This window comes from Micropterus dolomieu, linkage group LG22 (assembly GCF_021292245.1).
Source record: "Micropterus dolomieu isolate WLL.071019.BEF.003 ecotype Adirondacks linkage group LG22, ASM2129224v1, whole genome shotgun sequence".
Taxonomy (NCBI): domain Eukaryota; kingdom Metazoa; phylum Chordata; class Actinopteri; order Centrarchiformes; family Centrarchidae; genus Micropterus; species Micropterus dolomieu.
Window position 1 is genome coordinate 19204632 of NC_060171.1, and position 17172 is coordinate 19221803.

At 42.8% G+C, this 17172-nt stretch overlaps 1 protein-coding gene across 1 annotated transcript; it reads right to left on the reverse strand.

The window, feature by feature from the left end:
* Positions 1 to 2026: 2026 nt before the first annotated feature.
* lrrc4.2 (leucine rich repeat containing 4.2) lies at positions 2027 to 4052 on the reverse strand. The gene has a single exon (XM_046038188.1). The coding sequence runs from the start codon at positions 4050 to 4052 to the stop codon at positions 2055 to 2057; it is 1998 nt and encodes a 665-aa protein (XP_045894144.1). The 3' UTR covers positions 2027 to 2054.
* Positions 4053 to 17172: the final 13120 nt, after the last annotated feature.

Sequence of the window (17172 nt, forward strand, 5' to 3'; positions counted from 1 at the left end):
ACAGGGGTCATACTGTAATTTCCTCTTTATCCCCAAACACCCTCACCAGTAGCACTTTTTGTATTACAACATAAACCTTTTAAATGGCCAGTAACCTGCAGGGTTGAATAGCATTTGTTGAAATCAGTACAAAATAGGAAGAACCCGTGAGTGATTGTATGAAGGGCAACAGTACAAGGTCATAGGTATGGCGTTTCAGTCACCACAGAGACCAGGCACACTTATTTATGTTAACGGCATGACATAAAGATAATTTAGATTGCTCAGAAATGCAATGACACATACAGCATCTGCAAAAAATAAATTGTAAAAATCAGTCTGCTTTTCCAGTGTTAGACAATATATGTAGATTGCATTCTAGACGCACTTGCTTTGCTGAAGTAGGATAATGAACTGCCAACAAAAGTTTTTCTCATTATTAAAAACACAATATATTGTTTTTTTTTCACTTGATAAATTTCATGTTCAAATGGGAACTACAACCTGCAGATGAGCATGTAAGGAAAAGAAACCCACAAACTGTAGAACTGTGGGATACATGTATTTTTCCCCTTCACAGTCACTGAGAAATCAATGTTAAGAACTAAGCTGAGGCATCAAAGACCAACAGCCTATCTGACCTGCATAGAGCCCCACTGTGGGGTATAATGCAGCATTGTACACCAGTTACTTAAAGACCCATTCATGCAGACACTAAGTAAATGCATAGGACCGTAAGATGGGGGTTTGGGGTAGGATACGATTTACAATACTGCCTCCAGCCTTTACGATTAAACAACTTACACACAAGTCGAAATATATTCAGAGTGAAGAAAAACATCAGATGAAAGTGTTTCTGATTAGAGAAATACAAACCAAAGGTTTTTATTTTTCATAGCCTCCTTTGTCTCTCCATAAAAATAGTGTTGCTCAAAATAAACTGTTAAAAGAAAAAGAAAAAGAAAGTCATGTTTCAGTGTAGTCCATGGAAAAGCCCCGGTATCAGACATTCATTTTGTTTCACTTCAATCCTCAGTTTTTTTTCTCCAAAAGCAGAACGGTCAGCAAAGCTCTGTATCACTGCACCACATGTCTGTTCTTTTGAAAAATTAGCATTGGAATGAGCCCTTGCAGAGACAAGTCAGGCAACTGCTGTAATGCATTATTAAATTAGCCCTAAACACTACACAAGCCATTAAGAAGCATGTAAAACCTAAGGGAAAACAAATAATACAAAATGCAACTAATAACAGAACAAAGTATTTGCAACAACTGTTATTAGCCTGCACTTCATCTTTGCCAGTTAAACCAGTGGAGAATCATGTGCACACTAACTAAACATGTTTAGATACGCTACAACTAAGAAGCACTGGCACTGTCAAATAAACGCAGCTTAGCTCCAGCGAACAGAGGGTTAAACCTTAGCTGCAGAAATTCACTGCAGTCCAAAAGCATTTGGCTGATAGCTACTGAACAGCACATTCTATCTGTGCCATTACGCCGCTATCCTTGGACAAATGCTTCTATCTATCTAGATTTTGCTTGGGTGTCTTTTTGTGTTCTTAAGTCTGGAAATACCATTTTATTGCATATAATATTTGGCACAGTAAAAACTGGAGCTTACATATGGGGCTGTATTTAGAAACTGGTGCCTGTATAAAGTGTTTTTTACTGCATCCTAAATATGGTCAAAAACAAAATAAATGCCTCTTTTCCTACAGTAGACAGTACCACCCTCTATTATCAATCACAAAAGCAATTCAATATCTTTGTCTTTTTTAAATAGTCACCAGTTATTAGAAAATAGTTTCAAATTACTTTCTTTTCTAATATAATCTGCATGTCTCAACACTGCCTCATAGTAGTTTCATTTATATATATTTGTATTTTTTTCATATTTATATACTTATGTATAGGCATGTACAAGACACAAAAAACTGTCTCTGTTTTGCACTTCTGCTCAAAAGAAAGTTACCGTTTTGTTCTTTGTGCATTCTATTGCATGGACTGGTGAGCAGAAAGGTGGAGAGGAGAGGTTGGGGCCGAGTCAGAGATAGATCCATAGGGAGTATTACTCAGATCTGAGTCTCTTGAACCTTCTCCTTGCCATGAGAAGTCTTAATGATGTAGGGATCAGCAATGGTGCTGATGTGGCTGTGATGCTGTCTGACTGAGCGATGGAGAGAGTTGTTCTGGGTCCAGTGGGCTCCGTAGCCCCCTTGGCGGGATGAGGAGGAGGACACGTACCCAGGCTTAAAGGTGTTGCTGTTGTGTTCTACTAATGTAGGCAATACCAACCCTGTGTCATCAGAGCCACTAGATCCGGAGGTGGGTGGTGGAACAGGAGGAACTTCTTCCTCCATCTGTATGATTTCTATGGTCCTGGCTGCTGCCACCGTGCTCCTCTGTTGATGCCGCTTACGCAACTTATAGAATGCTATCAACATGGCGGCTGCCAGCAAGGTAACAGCAACAAAACAGCCAATGATGATTTTGGTGGTTTTCATCACCTCATCCAGGCTGGTGGCTGGTCCACTAGGGACTCTGGCAGTGGGGATTGACACCTGCCTTGGAGTCTGAGTGTTTTGGAACAACACAGTAGGTGTGGAGATGAAGACAGGCTGAAAGACAGAGGGCGAGGCAGGGATAGTAGGCTTGGGTTTAGGGGTCTCCTCCACTGTGGGCTCCAAAACTTCCACAGTTACAGTGGTAAAATAGGACAGATTAGATGTGTTGAGTTCTGCATTGCTGACATTTAGATAGGCTGAAGCATTGGAATTTCCTGCCATGTTGCTCACCATGCAGGTGTAGACCCCTGTGTCTGATGGGAGGATGTTGGAGAAGTTGAGTGTCCCATCATTAAGGACAGATATCCGTGGGTGAGCTGAGCCATGGGTCAATACAGTCCCATTGGGGAGAAGCCATCGGACTGAGCTCATGGCAGCTGTGCGACACTTCAGTTCTGCCACCCTTGCTGCTGAGATGTTGAGATCTCTAGGAGCATCGAGTATGAATGGTGCTGAACACTGAAAGGTGGTCTGATCAACTTCCACCAAGTATCGTCCTCTCATGTGGGCTGGGGTGTGGCAGCGTCCACAGCAGGTGGAATTTGTGGGAATGTATTCTCTGAGCCACCAGGAGAGCCACACTACATCACAGTCACATCGCCAAGGGTTGTGGTGCAGGTGTAGCTCCACCAGGTACTGTAGAGGGGTGAAAAGATTATGGGGGAGGGATGACAGGTTATTATGGGCTAAATTCAGCTCCACCAAGGCTGTGATGTCATCAAATGCATTCCTCTCAATAGTTGTGATAGCAGAGTTCATAATCCACAGTTTACGTAAATTCTTAAGCCCACGGAAGGCCCCAGGCTTCAGTTCAGGGAAAACATTCTCTGATATTTCTAGTTCCTCCAATCCTACCAGTGGTGAAAGATGAGGAAACTCCCTCAGGTTGCACATGCCCAAGTTTAGGTACTTGAGGTTTTGAAGACCCTCAAATGCCCCATCAGAGATGTACTCCAACTTCCTCAGTTCTCCCAGGTCCAGTCTCATGAGGGAGGGGACACGATTGAAGGCATAAGAGGGGATGCTCTCAATGGGATTGTTTCTAAGCCACAACTCTCTCAACTTTGACAGGTACTCAAAAGCTCCACTGGGTATGACTGTCAGTCTGTTGTCAAACAGCTCCAGGGTATTGAGGCTGGTCAGGCCATTGAAAGCCCCCACTTCAATCTGTCTGATAGCATTTCTGCCCAACTGCAGTACCTCCAGGTGATGCAGGTGCCTGAAGGTATCTGCCTGTATAGTCTCTATGCTGTTTTCCATCAGATTCAGGTACCTGGTGTTCGCTGGGATGTTAGGAGGAACCCTAATCAGGCCTCGGCGGGTACACACCACCTTGCCGAGCTGGTTAGTGCAGGAGCACACACCTGGACAGTTTTGTGGGTTAGCCGAGCCCAATGCGGGGCCTGTGGACTGGCACATACTGAGAGCAGGCACCATGAGGGAGAGCACGGCGAGCAGGGCTGCGTTCCAGGTAGGCTGCACACTAACCTGGCCCAGAGGACTCATGGTGTGGACGGCTCATTATTTTGCATGGTGGGGGGAGACGGCACACACCAGAGGACAGACCACCCTAGCCTGGCTGGAGCAACTCAAGGCTCCCAAGTTCCATCGACAGTGCAGGGGGATGCTACATCAAAAATGATGTGTGAGAGAGAATGGAAAAAAAGAGGGACAGAGAGGGAGACAGAGTGAGAGAGATTAATACAGGAGAAATGGCAGAGGAAAAACAGTGCAGCAATGTAAGAAAAAGGTTGAGTAACACTATTAGTGACGTACCTCATTAGTTTGGAAGGGGTCCTTTTTGCCTCTTTCCAAATGTTCAAAGCATCAGTCATGCATCACGTTCATTTATAATTCCCTTCCATGGAAAGACTTGAGATTGATGTTTTCTTGTTTTGCCTTTCTGAAAAAGTGAGGTGGCCCTCTATTAGCCAGGGGTACAAAATGGCTCCTGGTATTGAAGACTGAGAGCAGCATGAAAAGCACTCACAGACAGAGGTAAGGCCATGAAGGCTTGGCAGGTGCCTGGATCCCTTCTGCCCCCACTAACTGCCCCCCTGCCAGGCTGCAGACTCTAAAATGCAGCTCCTCAGTGGATAAATTAAAATGATCCATGATGCAGTTAAACGCGACAGAGGAGGAGAGAAGAAGTGACCAACTGAGATAAATAAAAATCCCCAGTTCTGTCGGCTCCTGATACATGAGTTGGCTCGTCGGCTGGTCGCCTGTTTGGTGGAGAGACCTCCCTCACTGTGACTTTGCCAAGGGCTAGTCGGTCGCTGATTAGCCCCGTTGTGACAGAGACTGAGAGACAGAAAAAGGCAAAAGTACTCCCAGCACAGTCATCCCCCTCTCCTCTCCTCCTCCGTGTTCCTCGTGCTTCCTCCCAGTGTTGGGCTGGCCCTGGTCAGAGCAGCTGCAGGCTGCCGTGTGCACAGTTAGCAGTAATCCGTCTATTCCTCCTGGGGGGGGGGCTTGGGGGTGGTGAGAGAGATGGTGGCACTGGGTGGGGGGTGGAGAAGGGGATGCGCTGCACTGTTGGAGCTTCGCAAAAGGCTGTCGGGAGAGAGAGAGAGCACTCTTGTCCTCTTCTGCAATGAGCGAAAAGAGAGAGGATGACTCTGGGAAGGATGTGTGTGGAAGTGGGCTCCGTATCTGTATCCAAAAACAGAGAAAGGTATTGAGGATTCTTCCCTCCACTCGCTGTTTGTCCCCTGGGCTGTCTCCTGCAGTGTTCTTCTGCTTGCTTATTTGTTAGTTTTTCTCTAGCGCTGAGGTAGTAAGTTGTGGCAGTTAGCCATGTGTGTGGCTGTCAGACTTGCGGCTGGCTGGTGGACTACTGCAGTAGCCAGAGTAGAGAGAGAGACAGTCAGAGAGAGATTGAGAGAGAAAGAGAGAAAGAACCACTGACAGATCAAGAGCAAGAGAAAGATAGAGTGCGTGAAGGAGAGAGTGTGTGTGTGTGAGAGATGAAGAAGAGGCACGCGAGCACTCAAACAGGCAGCCCACCGTCACAGGAGCAGCAGGAGCAGCATTCTAATCCACATCTCCTGTTCTTGTTTATTCTCCAATCTCTCTTTTTTCTCTATGCCCCCCCCCCTCCGTGTCGGTGTTGCAGGCAGCTAAGATGCTCGCTCTGCCCCCTCCCTTTGTCCTTCAGTGGGAACGTGAATGTACTGCTGACGCACTCCTCTCAGCTGCTCAGCCAGCCTCAGAGCAGTGCATTGGTTTGATGCAGTGTTCCTGTGTATTAACACATTCAACCTCCCCTCCTCCCATATCCCACCTTCTCCCTCCCCTCACTGTAACTATCTTCTCCTCTCTTTCGCTCTCTCTCTTTCTGTCTCTGCTTCTCACGTGTTCTGTCCCTCGCCTTCTTTCTTTACTCTCACCCTGTAGATCACTTCACCTGTGTCGATCTCCTCTTGTTGTCTGTCTCCACGCCACCTCCCCTCCTACCTATCGTTAAGAGTGAAAACCTCCCATTCCTATCATACAGAGACAAGAGGTCAGACTTTCTACTCCAACTCTAGAGTGGTTTCGTGTCCTGTGTCTCTCTGTCTGGTGAGCGCAGCAGTGCGCCAGTGTTTTCCAGTGGAGATGCAGCTATTCCTCACCTCTTGTAAGGCACAGTTTGGTGAGTGTTTCCCTAATGCATTATTACCATAAGGGACAAAAAGACAGATTTGTTTGATGTATGTGCTTTTCTTATTGTCAGTTGTAGTGAATTTTTGTGTGTGTGTGGGGGGGGGGGGGGGGGGGGGGGGGGGGGGGGGGGGGTCTGGGGGTCTGTGACATCATAGAGGACTGAAATGCTGACTCTGCTTCTCTGTGTCTGCTGGGCAGTCTTCTCTTCAGGGAGGAGAAAGATGAAAGAGCTTGCACACAGTTATCTCTTAGAAAGATGAGAGAGAAAGACTGAGAGATAGAGCAAAAGAGACTTACCGGGAGAGTGGGGGAGAAAGATGGGGGCCGGGTAGGAGGAGATATATCCACGTCCTTGGTGAAATAGGGGAAGGAGCCTATAGAAGGAAGAGAGAAATGAGATAAATAGGGATAGAGAAGAAGGATGAAGGAAACAGATGAGGGAACATACTGCATAGTAGCCTCCTCAGTAAAATGGCTGAGAAAGGCAAGGAAAAAGAAGGGTGAGGAGTAGGGGTGAGGAGTAGGACAGAGATGAGAGGAGTGTTGATAGTGTTGGATTAAGCATCATTTGAATGCAGGAGAAGGAGTCTCTGCATTTGGTTAATGACCACATTCTCCCTCTCCTCCTCCTCTCTCATGTCACATGTCCTGTGTGCTATTGGGGTTGTGGTCTATAGAAGAAAAACACAATGCATGCCGACAATAATAAATGTGCCACTGTCAAATCCAGTTTTTATTCAAATTTATGAAAATAAATATGACATGACTGGGATTTTGCATACCACTATGTAAAGATGTTGAAAAATGTATGCTTTGTTTAACAAGGACTAAGTGATACTGAAGCTGATTTAAAGGGATGCAAGGACAGTTTGCAGAAGAACAGCATGAGGACTAATGCATTTGTGTTACTGTATGTAATATCGTTAACACATATGAATATGAATAAAACATCATTCTAAATAAATGATAGCGCTCAGTATTACCTTCCAGATACTTCTAAATAAAGTAGTAAAAATGCTACCCATCTCTCTGCATTTTATTTCCTACACATTCATTTTAATCATATTTTACATAATGTTCTTGGATGTGATATATAAGAAATATAACACACTGCTCAAGAAAAAGAGAACACTTAATCATCACAGGATAACATCAAGTCAATTAAACTTCAGGGATATCAATCTGTCCAGTTAGGAAGCATAAGCATAAGTGAATCAATGAAAGTGACAACAGGTGCACTGGAGAGGCAACAGCAAGACAAACCCCCAAAAAGGGAATGGTTTCACAGGCGGTGGCCACAGACAATTGCTCTCTCTCCTCATCCTTCCTGACTGACTGTTCTGTAGTTTTGCATTTTGCTTGTGTCCTTGTCACTACGGGTAGCATGGGGCGGTACAGTGGGGCATCACAGTCTGAAGAGCCTGGTGGAGATGCCAGGAGACGGGCCATTACACAAGGAGAGCTGGACAGGGCCATAGAAGAACATCAGTCCAGCAGCAGGTCCAGTATCTTCCCCTTTGTGACAGGAGGAATAGGAGGAGCACTGCTAGAGCCCTACAAAATGACCTCCTGCGGGCTACTGGTGTGCATGTTGCTGACCACTGAGGGAGGCACGCAGGGACCTCTAAAATGCCAATAGAGTAGTTTAGTGGGATCTGTGCTCACAGCCAAGCCCCGTACAGCTCAAGCGGCATTTCTCCAGAGAACACCAGAATTTGCAGGTCCGCCATTGGTGCCCTGTTTTCTTCACAGATGTGAGCAGGTTCACACTGAGCACATGTGACATACATGAAAGAGTCTGGAGACTCTTGACCATGACCGTTTTGGCGTTGGGTCAGTGATGGTCTGGGGAGGCATATCCCCGGAGGGTTGCACAGACCTCCATGTGCTAGCCAACCCTGATGAAATACTCAGTGCACACATGCACGTAGGGGACATGCACACTACTGAGTCGCATTATGAGTTGCTGTGATCCAAGTCACACAAGTTGGGTTGGATCACTTTGTTCTCAACAAATTTAACAATGTACAGTAAAGATTTTGAATTTTCAAATATTTTGTTCATCGAAATCTGATGTGTGATTTAAGTGTTCCCTTCATTTATTTTAGCAGTAAATTTCTAAACCAGGCCACATTGATTGAGAGAATGCATTCTAGCCCTGATTTGCTTTTTTATTGCATCGTGTAAAGTTTAAAGTAATGTATTGCTGTTCATACGTCGATGACAATTGTGTACATACATTTATTTTATATGGCACATGGCTAATATATTGTGTCCCATGCCAGAATTGCTTTGCCTTTATGTTCATAATCACAGAATGGCAGGATTATTTTTGTTTATTAACACACAATAATAAGGAGTGACAGGAATGGCCAGGATTGATTCAATAGTCAAACCACCATTTTGAATAAAATAAAAATAATCTTTGCAAATAGGACAAAATATTCCGTGTGAATTGAGGGGTTATGGCTTTGAACAAAAGAAGAATGCAAACTGTCCTTCAGTGCCCTTCAGTATTTTGAGAGATACCATTGTGTGAATAACAAAGGGAATGAATGAAACTTTAACACATGAAAGAAGGACTTTAAGAGGGCTGAAATAACAGATGAAAAACAATAAGATGAATGAACATCTGTGTATGAGGCAAAATGCCAGACAGACTAGACAAGCATTTCAAAAATGTGCCAATGCATTCATGTACCTTTTATATTCCAATAAGATATGGTGCTTTAGCATGAGGAGTGGGGCGAGGAAGCAAGTGTGAGAGAGGCAGAGCATGGCAGGAGGGAGGTGAGGGAAGGGTGAAAGGGGAGATAACTATTAGTTAAGGTGGCGCAGGCAGGGTTGGTCAGATAATTGATGGCCAGGGTTGTAGCTGCTGTGTTAATGCGATTACAGGGGGCATGCACATGGAAAGGTCAGTTAACACACTGAAAATATGATGTTTCCTTATGCTGTCTTTATGGCTGTCTCTCTCTTCACCTCTATGTCTTTCTTTCTCTGTCCCTGTTCTGTTTAAATGGATCTGCCGGGTGTCAGAGCAAAGAATATCATACAGTAGCTCTGTAGTCCAGTTCTCCCTTTATGTGAAATGAGCCTTCGGGTGAGGATTTATTTCCATCTGAAAATTAATATATGGTGTGTGGTAAATTATAAGGAGTTTTATGGAATGAATCTGTAGTATGATATAGCATCTTGTGTTACAGTGTGTTAATTCCACAATATGATTTTTATTTTATTTTATTTTTTAAATTCTGTCTTCCTGTGTCATATTGTATATTGTGATGTGGGTGGGTTATCTGTTCAACTCACTCCTGCATTTGAGTCCTTCAAATTAAATTATAAATGACAACAGTGGCCACATCAGACAAGTTTTGTTTTTTTTAACTGATCATGTAGCACACTGTAGCATTTATTTCCACTTTCATCAAGAAAACCAAAATGTGACATTGTCATTATTCTGTTAATTGACAACATCTGTTGCTATTCTATTGCTATTCTATCAGCCTTTTTTTCATACAAACTGCATACTGTACATACACTTTTTATTTGCTTAAGCGTGAGTTAGTTATAGAACCATGCTGCATGCTTAGTTTTTCTGTTTAGAGCATCATCTGTAGTTTTAATACGAAATATATTGCAGTTAAACTAACATCCCAAAGTGGTAAAAGTAATACAAAAATCTTAAGTCTAAATGTCTTCAAGGCAAAACAAATTGAAGAAACTACACAACATAAAATATTTATTAGAGCTGAACCGATATGGACATGCCCAAGGATAGAACAAAACAACTGACTTGACTTTTTGTCAACTGTTGTCACCCATGATAGAAAAGCAGACTGGAAAAAATGCTTTGATTTACTATAAACTTACATAATTAAATTGTTACCAAACAGAGCAGGAAATGGCACAAGAAATAATACCAACACATTTTAACCATCTGAGCCACTCAATGAGTATCTTTGGTACATGGTTGAATAGACTTAATCAGATCGAATGTGGGATTATGCCCAGACCAGCTCACTCACAGCTGGGCATATCTGAGGCAATTTCTCTTTACGGGTTATGATGTGCTCTGAATATGTGGATTTACGGGATCGAGCTCCTGATATGGGACACAGAGTCCAAACTCTCTGCCTCGTTGCCAAATTGGTTGGTACAACGTTGGTCAAACCTCAAACTCACTCACTTCGACTTACCTGGAAGGTGGGAGATCTTTTGGCCATGCATTACCATATTATCTCAAAGGAGGCAATAATGACAAAACATTAAAGGCAGACAGGGCCAAGTACTGCTGAGGGGTTCAAAATGTGGTTACAATCTTTGGAGGGTGTGGGTCACTGACACACTGGGACGGAGGGGGCTGGTATTAAACATCTGTAGGCCAAAAGCAGCATGGTGTAGGAAACAGTGGGTTATGTCAATACAGAGCGAGTGACATCCTGCCCTACAAAGCTGCAACAGGGTTAGAGGGGAAATTCGATGTAGGAAGTGGAATCTACATGCTGATAAATGTCTGTGTGTGTGTGTGACCCAATTAACCTGTGTGGGCTGTTACCATCACTGAAGGTTCAAGTTATAACGCTAGATGGCTCTGGGACTGCTACCAGTCATCTGTGGTGATGCTGTCGCTACATAGGTGTGCTGCTCTTACAGTAGATGGCCCACAGTTTACACGTTCTACTACTTCACTTTTTTTTAGCTATGTTCACTCTTCCTGCTGACTGCTGAGCTGGAAAACACCATGATGACTGGCAGCAGATGTTCCTCTTGAAGTCATTGAGGGACAGGTATTGCTAGTTGGTCACGGCCATACACATATTCTATTGAGCCATAAAGGTTCAAGACTCCCAAAGTCCAAAACTAACAGTGCTACTGCCAGCTGCTGAAGCTAGCACTACCACAGTCACATTACCATCACCCACTCCTGATAATGCCAATAGAGCTCATGAAGCTATTCAGCTGCAGGGCAGGCAAAACAACATCTATTGCTTAGTTACTGTTAGTGACCATTTCACCAATGTCGCTTCACCTCGTTCTGTAGTTAGAACTGACAGATCTAATTAGGTGCTAGCATTAGCCATTACCTCGCCTTAGCTAATGCTAGATGTCTCTTGGCCCCTTGTGGATCCCTTGCCACTCAGCCTGCGCTTAGTGTGGCAGGTCAGCAAAGTGCTGGAGCAGCATTTGGCCTGAGAATAGAGGAGTGGATGGTGAGAGAGGAGACCGGTGGAAGCAGATCGATGTGGCCTGTATTCATTAACCCTAGCTCATGGCTCCCTTCCCTCCCCAATCACAACCCCGCCATTTTAGGACGGCAGGAGGTGATTTATTAGCTGCCCTGGCTCAGTCAGCACCATCGACCCACAGTCTGAGGAGAGTTGACTCACACTAGGATATACCGATTCCCTCACTGTGGGCTGAACTCACTCAGTGAGCCGACACCACTCAAAGAGGAACCATGCTGGAGAATACAGGATGATCAACATATATGTATTTCTATTCTAATAACTTTGTCAGATGGCAGGAAAGGAGGCTACAGGCAAACATGGGGGTTACGTTTAGTTAGACTGTGTCATCCTAAGTTATTTGGTCCTTCCAGTGCAAAAAGAAAATTCTTCTTGAGTTGAGTGAAAACTAGTGACAGGCATTGCTAGATGACCCTGTGTGTCATGAGCCAAACACACATGCTACTGAGCACCTGTATAACAGATTTGTAATGGGACATTTTCAGCACTGTTCAGTGTAAGAGCAACACAATATTGCAGGTGTAGTGGAGACACAGACATATAATTAGAATATTATTTTTAACAGTTTGGTTGATGCTTGAATTGCTGTTCACAATACTGACGTAAAGCTCTGACAGATGTGAAAGCATTTGACATAACCTCTGATTCATTTGGCCTCCTGTAAGGTGAAGCCACAAGTAAAGCTAGAACTAAATAAAATACACCATGGGCTTCATTTCTAAAATAATTTCCAGAAAGTCCATTTTGTAAATCTATGTAAAGAAAATGTCAATCATGGGGACAGGGTTGGACAGAGAATTATGTATTACCCTTGTTGGCCAAAGCCAGGTTGCTGTGTCTTCTTTGTAACAAATCTCTTTATGTTAGAACTGAAAATACAGATGCCACAAATGTCTGCGCAGACACTGAATTAAAAAAATGTGTTACATCATTTCCAGGTTTCATCGTTCTTTACAGAAAAATACCCACAATATTAAAGAGCAGATCAGTTTGAACTGCTTTTTCCCCCTGGCCTTTTCATCTGGTGAGTTTGTCGTAGACTTCATTTCAGCACCAGGAGCTGTCCACAGTGTGACCCAGTTTGCATGCCTCTCTGACTTTCCTGGTGGAAACAGATATTTTTTCTTTTTACAGGCTCTTTATACACCCCCAGTGTAGACTGACACTGGTTTCACATTTGCATAAATACCCTGCATATTTAATACATAAAATGCCATTAAATTCTGACGGTTGTATTCATTATCCAAACTAAATCAATGCATATTTTGCAAAAGGACTGAACAAACAGTGTTATATACAGACATCTGTGAGAGATAGTATGCATAAAGTATTGAGTGCAAGTCAGACATAATGGAGTTTTGGCAATGCAAATGGGTGCATCTGTCAATTAAAGCCCATGTTGTGTTTTCATGTTGTTTTGTTAATCTTCCTTACACACTCTAACAGCTGACCATTTTGTTTTATAAATCCATCATCCAGAAGTCACATCTTGTCTGACAAACAGCTCTTAATAGAAACGGTGCAGCTCAATGGATTTTATTGATTTCCCTCAACTGAGAACACAGTAGGTATTCGGTAGTTGGGACAGAAATGGCCGGTAAATGGGGTCAGATCCTAATCCCATGTTACTTACAAAGGGGGAATCTGCACATTAGTTAAAAAACACAGACAGAGATGAATGACATGACCAAAATAAGAAATTTAAGAACAATCCAAACACAGTCATTGCATGCTTATCTTAGAACAATTTCTGTCCATTAGTGAAGAACAGCATGTCCACTGCACAATTCTGTCTGTTGTGCTAAAACAATTGTGTCTTTGCTTTCAATAAATGCCATTAACAATATAGGCTATATTGCTGTTGTATGATTCCTTTGTTTAAAAAAAGGTATTAGGTAATGTTAGGGATGTGAGGAACACTGATTATGACAGTAAACACTATTAATCAGTGCCACACGCTTCTGTAGGAAATAAATAAATAAAACACTTCAGGAAATTAGTCTTCGGCAGGTTGAGGTATTTATCTATTTTTGTTTTCACGTCTGGATGCTCATACCCAATTAATTATATTTGTGTATCCTATTAGTACCGTGATTAGTTTTGTGAGGTTGAAATAAAATGTGCCACTCCTTACTTCCCGTAGGAAGTGCATTTCTGGACAGAGCGGTCATTGTTTGCAGCCCGGCATCCTCATCTTCTTACTTGTGTGTGTAGGGGTGGGGGAGGCGGCTTTAAAACTGCAACTTGATTATAGTTAGCACAGATAATCTTGGTCATAAACTGAAGTGCTATTTATTACGCAGAGCCCACAGGAAGGGATGAGTGTTTCTCATTCAGATTTCAAAAGTGTTCAAATACTAAGAAGTAAAGCCTTGTACACTAGGTCTCAACCCTGTACCACAAGCTGTTGCTCACCATGCAGAACCAGGGAATTACATTTATTTGTCATAAAAGATTTAACAGCCCTATGTGCTCCACTGGAAATATCTGTACTGATTTGAAGAAGTGAAGTTGCTCCTCTCCTATGGTATTTCAATGGCCAAAAAAAAGCAAAGAAGAAACACCACTTTTACAAATGAGTCACAGAGCAAATTTTTGCCAGACCTTTTTGTACATTCAAGCGTGCACACAGATACACATCCCACTATGCTGGAGATGTATGAAGGCAGTGTGTTGGATGGACTCCCTCACCTCTCATATGCAAATAACTTTCCCCCATGCAGCTCTGTGATTGGCTTGCTGTTATTAATATTCTGCCAGCGTGTGACTTCGTTAGCCCGGAGTTACTGTGCCAACAGGCAGCACTAAAAAGGGACTTTGTCAATGTTTGATGTCTTGTGAAGTGTTTGTGTGTGTGTGTGTGTGTGTGTGGTTGTGTGTGTGTGTGTGTGCGTGTGTGTGTGTGAGAGAGAGAGAGACTCTGTTTTCTAAGGAGATTCAAATTTGGGCAGCGGGAGACACTATTCCCCGCTGACATCAGATTGAGTAGGAAGTGGCTATCTACTTCTGAATATGATTATAATAAAATTCTCTGTATGAACACCCTGTTTGTACCATCTCTGTAGAGTAGCCAGCCACACAGCCGGCTCCATCCTGTCTCTCAAATCACAAGGTCTAAGTACAGGTTTGGCTTATGGACTCTGTCAAGGAGAAATCTCAACCTATTGCTTTTCATCCATTTAAGCCTGGGCATCTGCCAAGTACGCCTGTGCTTGTAAACAACAAACATCTTTAGTTGAATCACACAAGCCAAACTAAGCCATGTATAGGGATGTGATGTGAAACCTAAACTGGCTGTGACATATTTGCCTGTGGCCAGCCTTCAGTCACCCGTCGTCACACTAAGTCGCTCTGTCACTGCCGTATTTCAACAATGACAGCATGAGCAGTGTGTTCTCAACACAGATCACAGGGTTTGTCATGACAAGGGTCTCTCTGCTGTGTGTGTGTGCGTGTGTGTATGTGTGTTTGTGTGTGTGTGTTTGTGCGTGTGTGTGTGTGTGTATGTAAAGGTACAGTAAATCCCTTAAACTGGAGCTTGTGACCCTCAGTAATACATTTCCTTTGGCAGGAGCTGGTCTGGATTCCCCCCCCCCAGGTGCCTCAGGCTTTCGTAGGGAGAAAAGTGAAAGGCAGCATTTTCTATATTGAAGTCAATACCAATTGGCCATTTATCTACAAGCACCCTGACGCTAAGGGCATCTAAAGGTGTATATGTGCACGCACACACAGCCGAGTTTTCATTCCAGAAGCTAAAATGATTTACAGCCAACAATAATCTTAAAATGAAACTAATTTTCTTAATCCTAATTCATTCAAATAGCGCCCATTCACTAAAACACTCCTATTGTATGTGGGCTTGTTTGTATCAAGCTCCCTTGGCCAAGTTTCTTAGGAAGGGGATTGTTTCTTAGGAAACAAGAGGATTTTACAATACAGAAACTAATTACACCTCCTCACCCTTGAACAGACTATTGGAACTACAGCAATAAAAGGGCATGTTATGCATACAGCAGCAGTCAGCTTAAATACATCTTTGTACTCCATACATCCTGGAATGTTGAGTCATCATGATGGATGGAGCTCTCTCGCTCTGTCTTATGTTAGACAGTTTATGATACAATTGTTTTACCTTGTCTGAGTAATGCTGGATTTACGACATCATGTCTTAGTGTATTAAAAGACACTACATCAACAATCTGCCTTCTTTGACTTTGATTTGTAATCAGATTTTGAAAATTACTGTTTTTTTCTTTTCTTCCTATCCATAGCATGGTGAGTAAATGAACAAATGAATGAATTATTTTAAATATCAAATATTTTTAAAGTTAGGTAGGGATTGAGGACTGAGGATTTAGAGGCTTTGATTGATTTTATGTGTTGAGTTTCAGAGTTTGTGGCAATTAGAAGGGAAGATACAATATTTGTCACCATAACTCCCTCCAGCAATGTGGTATTTTCTGCATGCATCATTAAAAATGGTGTGGACCTTTTACCTCATTTCATCATAGCTTTAAATATCCAATGTGTAAGACAGGGACATAATTTTTGTTTAAAACATTTTTAAAAATGAACTCACATTATCAACAGAATGTGACAAAGTAAGAGTTCTGACGTTATGTCAGAGACCACTATGTACTGCGAAATCAACTGTAGTAAGCATGCTAATGACCTAGCCCCGGCCCATCCTGTGACATAGCCCCGGCTCATCCAATACCAATTGCATCTTGAGAGGAAATAGTCTGATAGTATAGCTAAGGTTTCCGTAGTTTCAGCTATGAGATGTGTGTGAGCAGCGAGTTTGCAATAAAAGCTCTCTTTTTAGTCTAATAAATAAACAGAAGTAAACCTATATATCAAAACCTTCTGAATTCAAGTTTCTCTCTTTCACCGAACTAATTGCCTTCTCATCTCATCTTAAAATACACACAACAAAATAAAGTGTTGTTATTTTCTTTCAACTGTCCCAACAATCACCAACTCTGGTTTGGTCAAAATAAACCCTTAATTCACTGAGCTAGATGTGAAAATATTCTGGCTCTACATGCTTTTGGTGCCTCTCTGATAGCCGAGCTCCCTCTCGGTCCTCTCCTGCATATTCCCTGTCGTCGTCAAACTGGCCTAAGTCAAGCTCGGAGGATGTGTTTGGGTCAACTTGGAGGCTACCAAGCCGTATTTTGTTGCCCTCTCACCTGACTCTGGTTCTGTTGCTCACTCCAGGCTCAGTCAGCTAAACTAATCAACATTAACTAATCAAACAAGCTAACAGCAGCGAAAATGACAAATAAAAAAATAAATTAAAATCCCATCAGGAAAATTCATGTACTTTACGTTACAAGCTAAAACTTTCTTTCTAACCATACTGCATTTGTCAGACCAGTGTAAATGAACCATTTTGCAAAGGAATGACTATTGATTGTTGCTGTATTCTGCAGATTTGCCCCCCATGTTCTGCAGAGTGCAGCTGCTGTTGTTGTATAATTTCTCCATGAGCACCTTCATTATGAGACGTACTCTGCATGTTATACACTGATCTATATTCAGGGCCTAACCTTGCGTTTTGTGATGGGGATTATGCGCTCTAGAGGCATGATAATTTGATATCCATTGATTGAGTCAAGAGCCAATCTGAAATTGAGGAATTGTAGTTATTGCTATTGATTTTAATAACTAGGATGTTACAGTTCATTCAGTGCAGGTCTAGTCGATACAGAAGGGAATTGTTTCCA

Coding starts and splice junctions, on each gene's coding strand:
- lrrc4.2 (XM_046038188.1), bottom strand. CDS start 4,052: ATGAGTCCTCTGGGCCAGGTTAGTGTGCAGCCTACCTGGAACGCAGCC.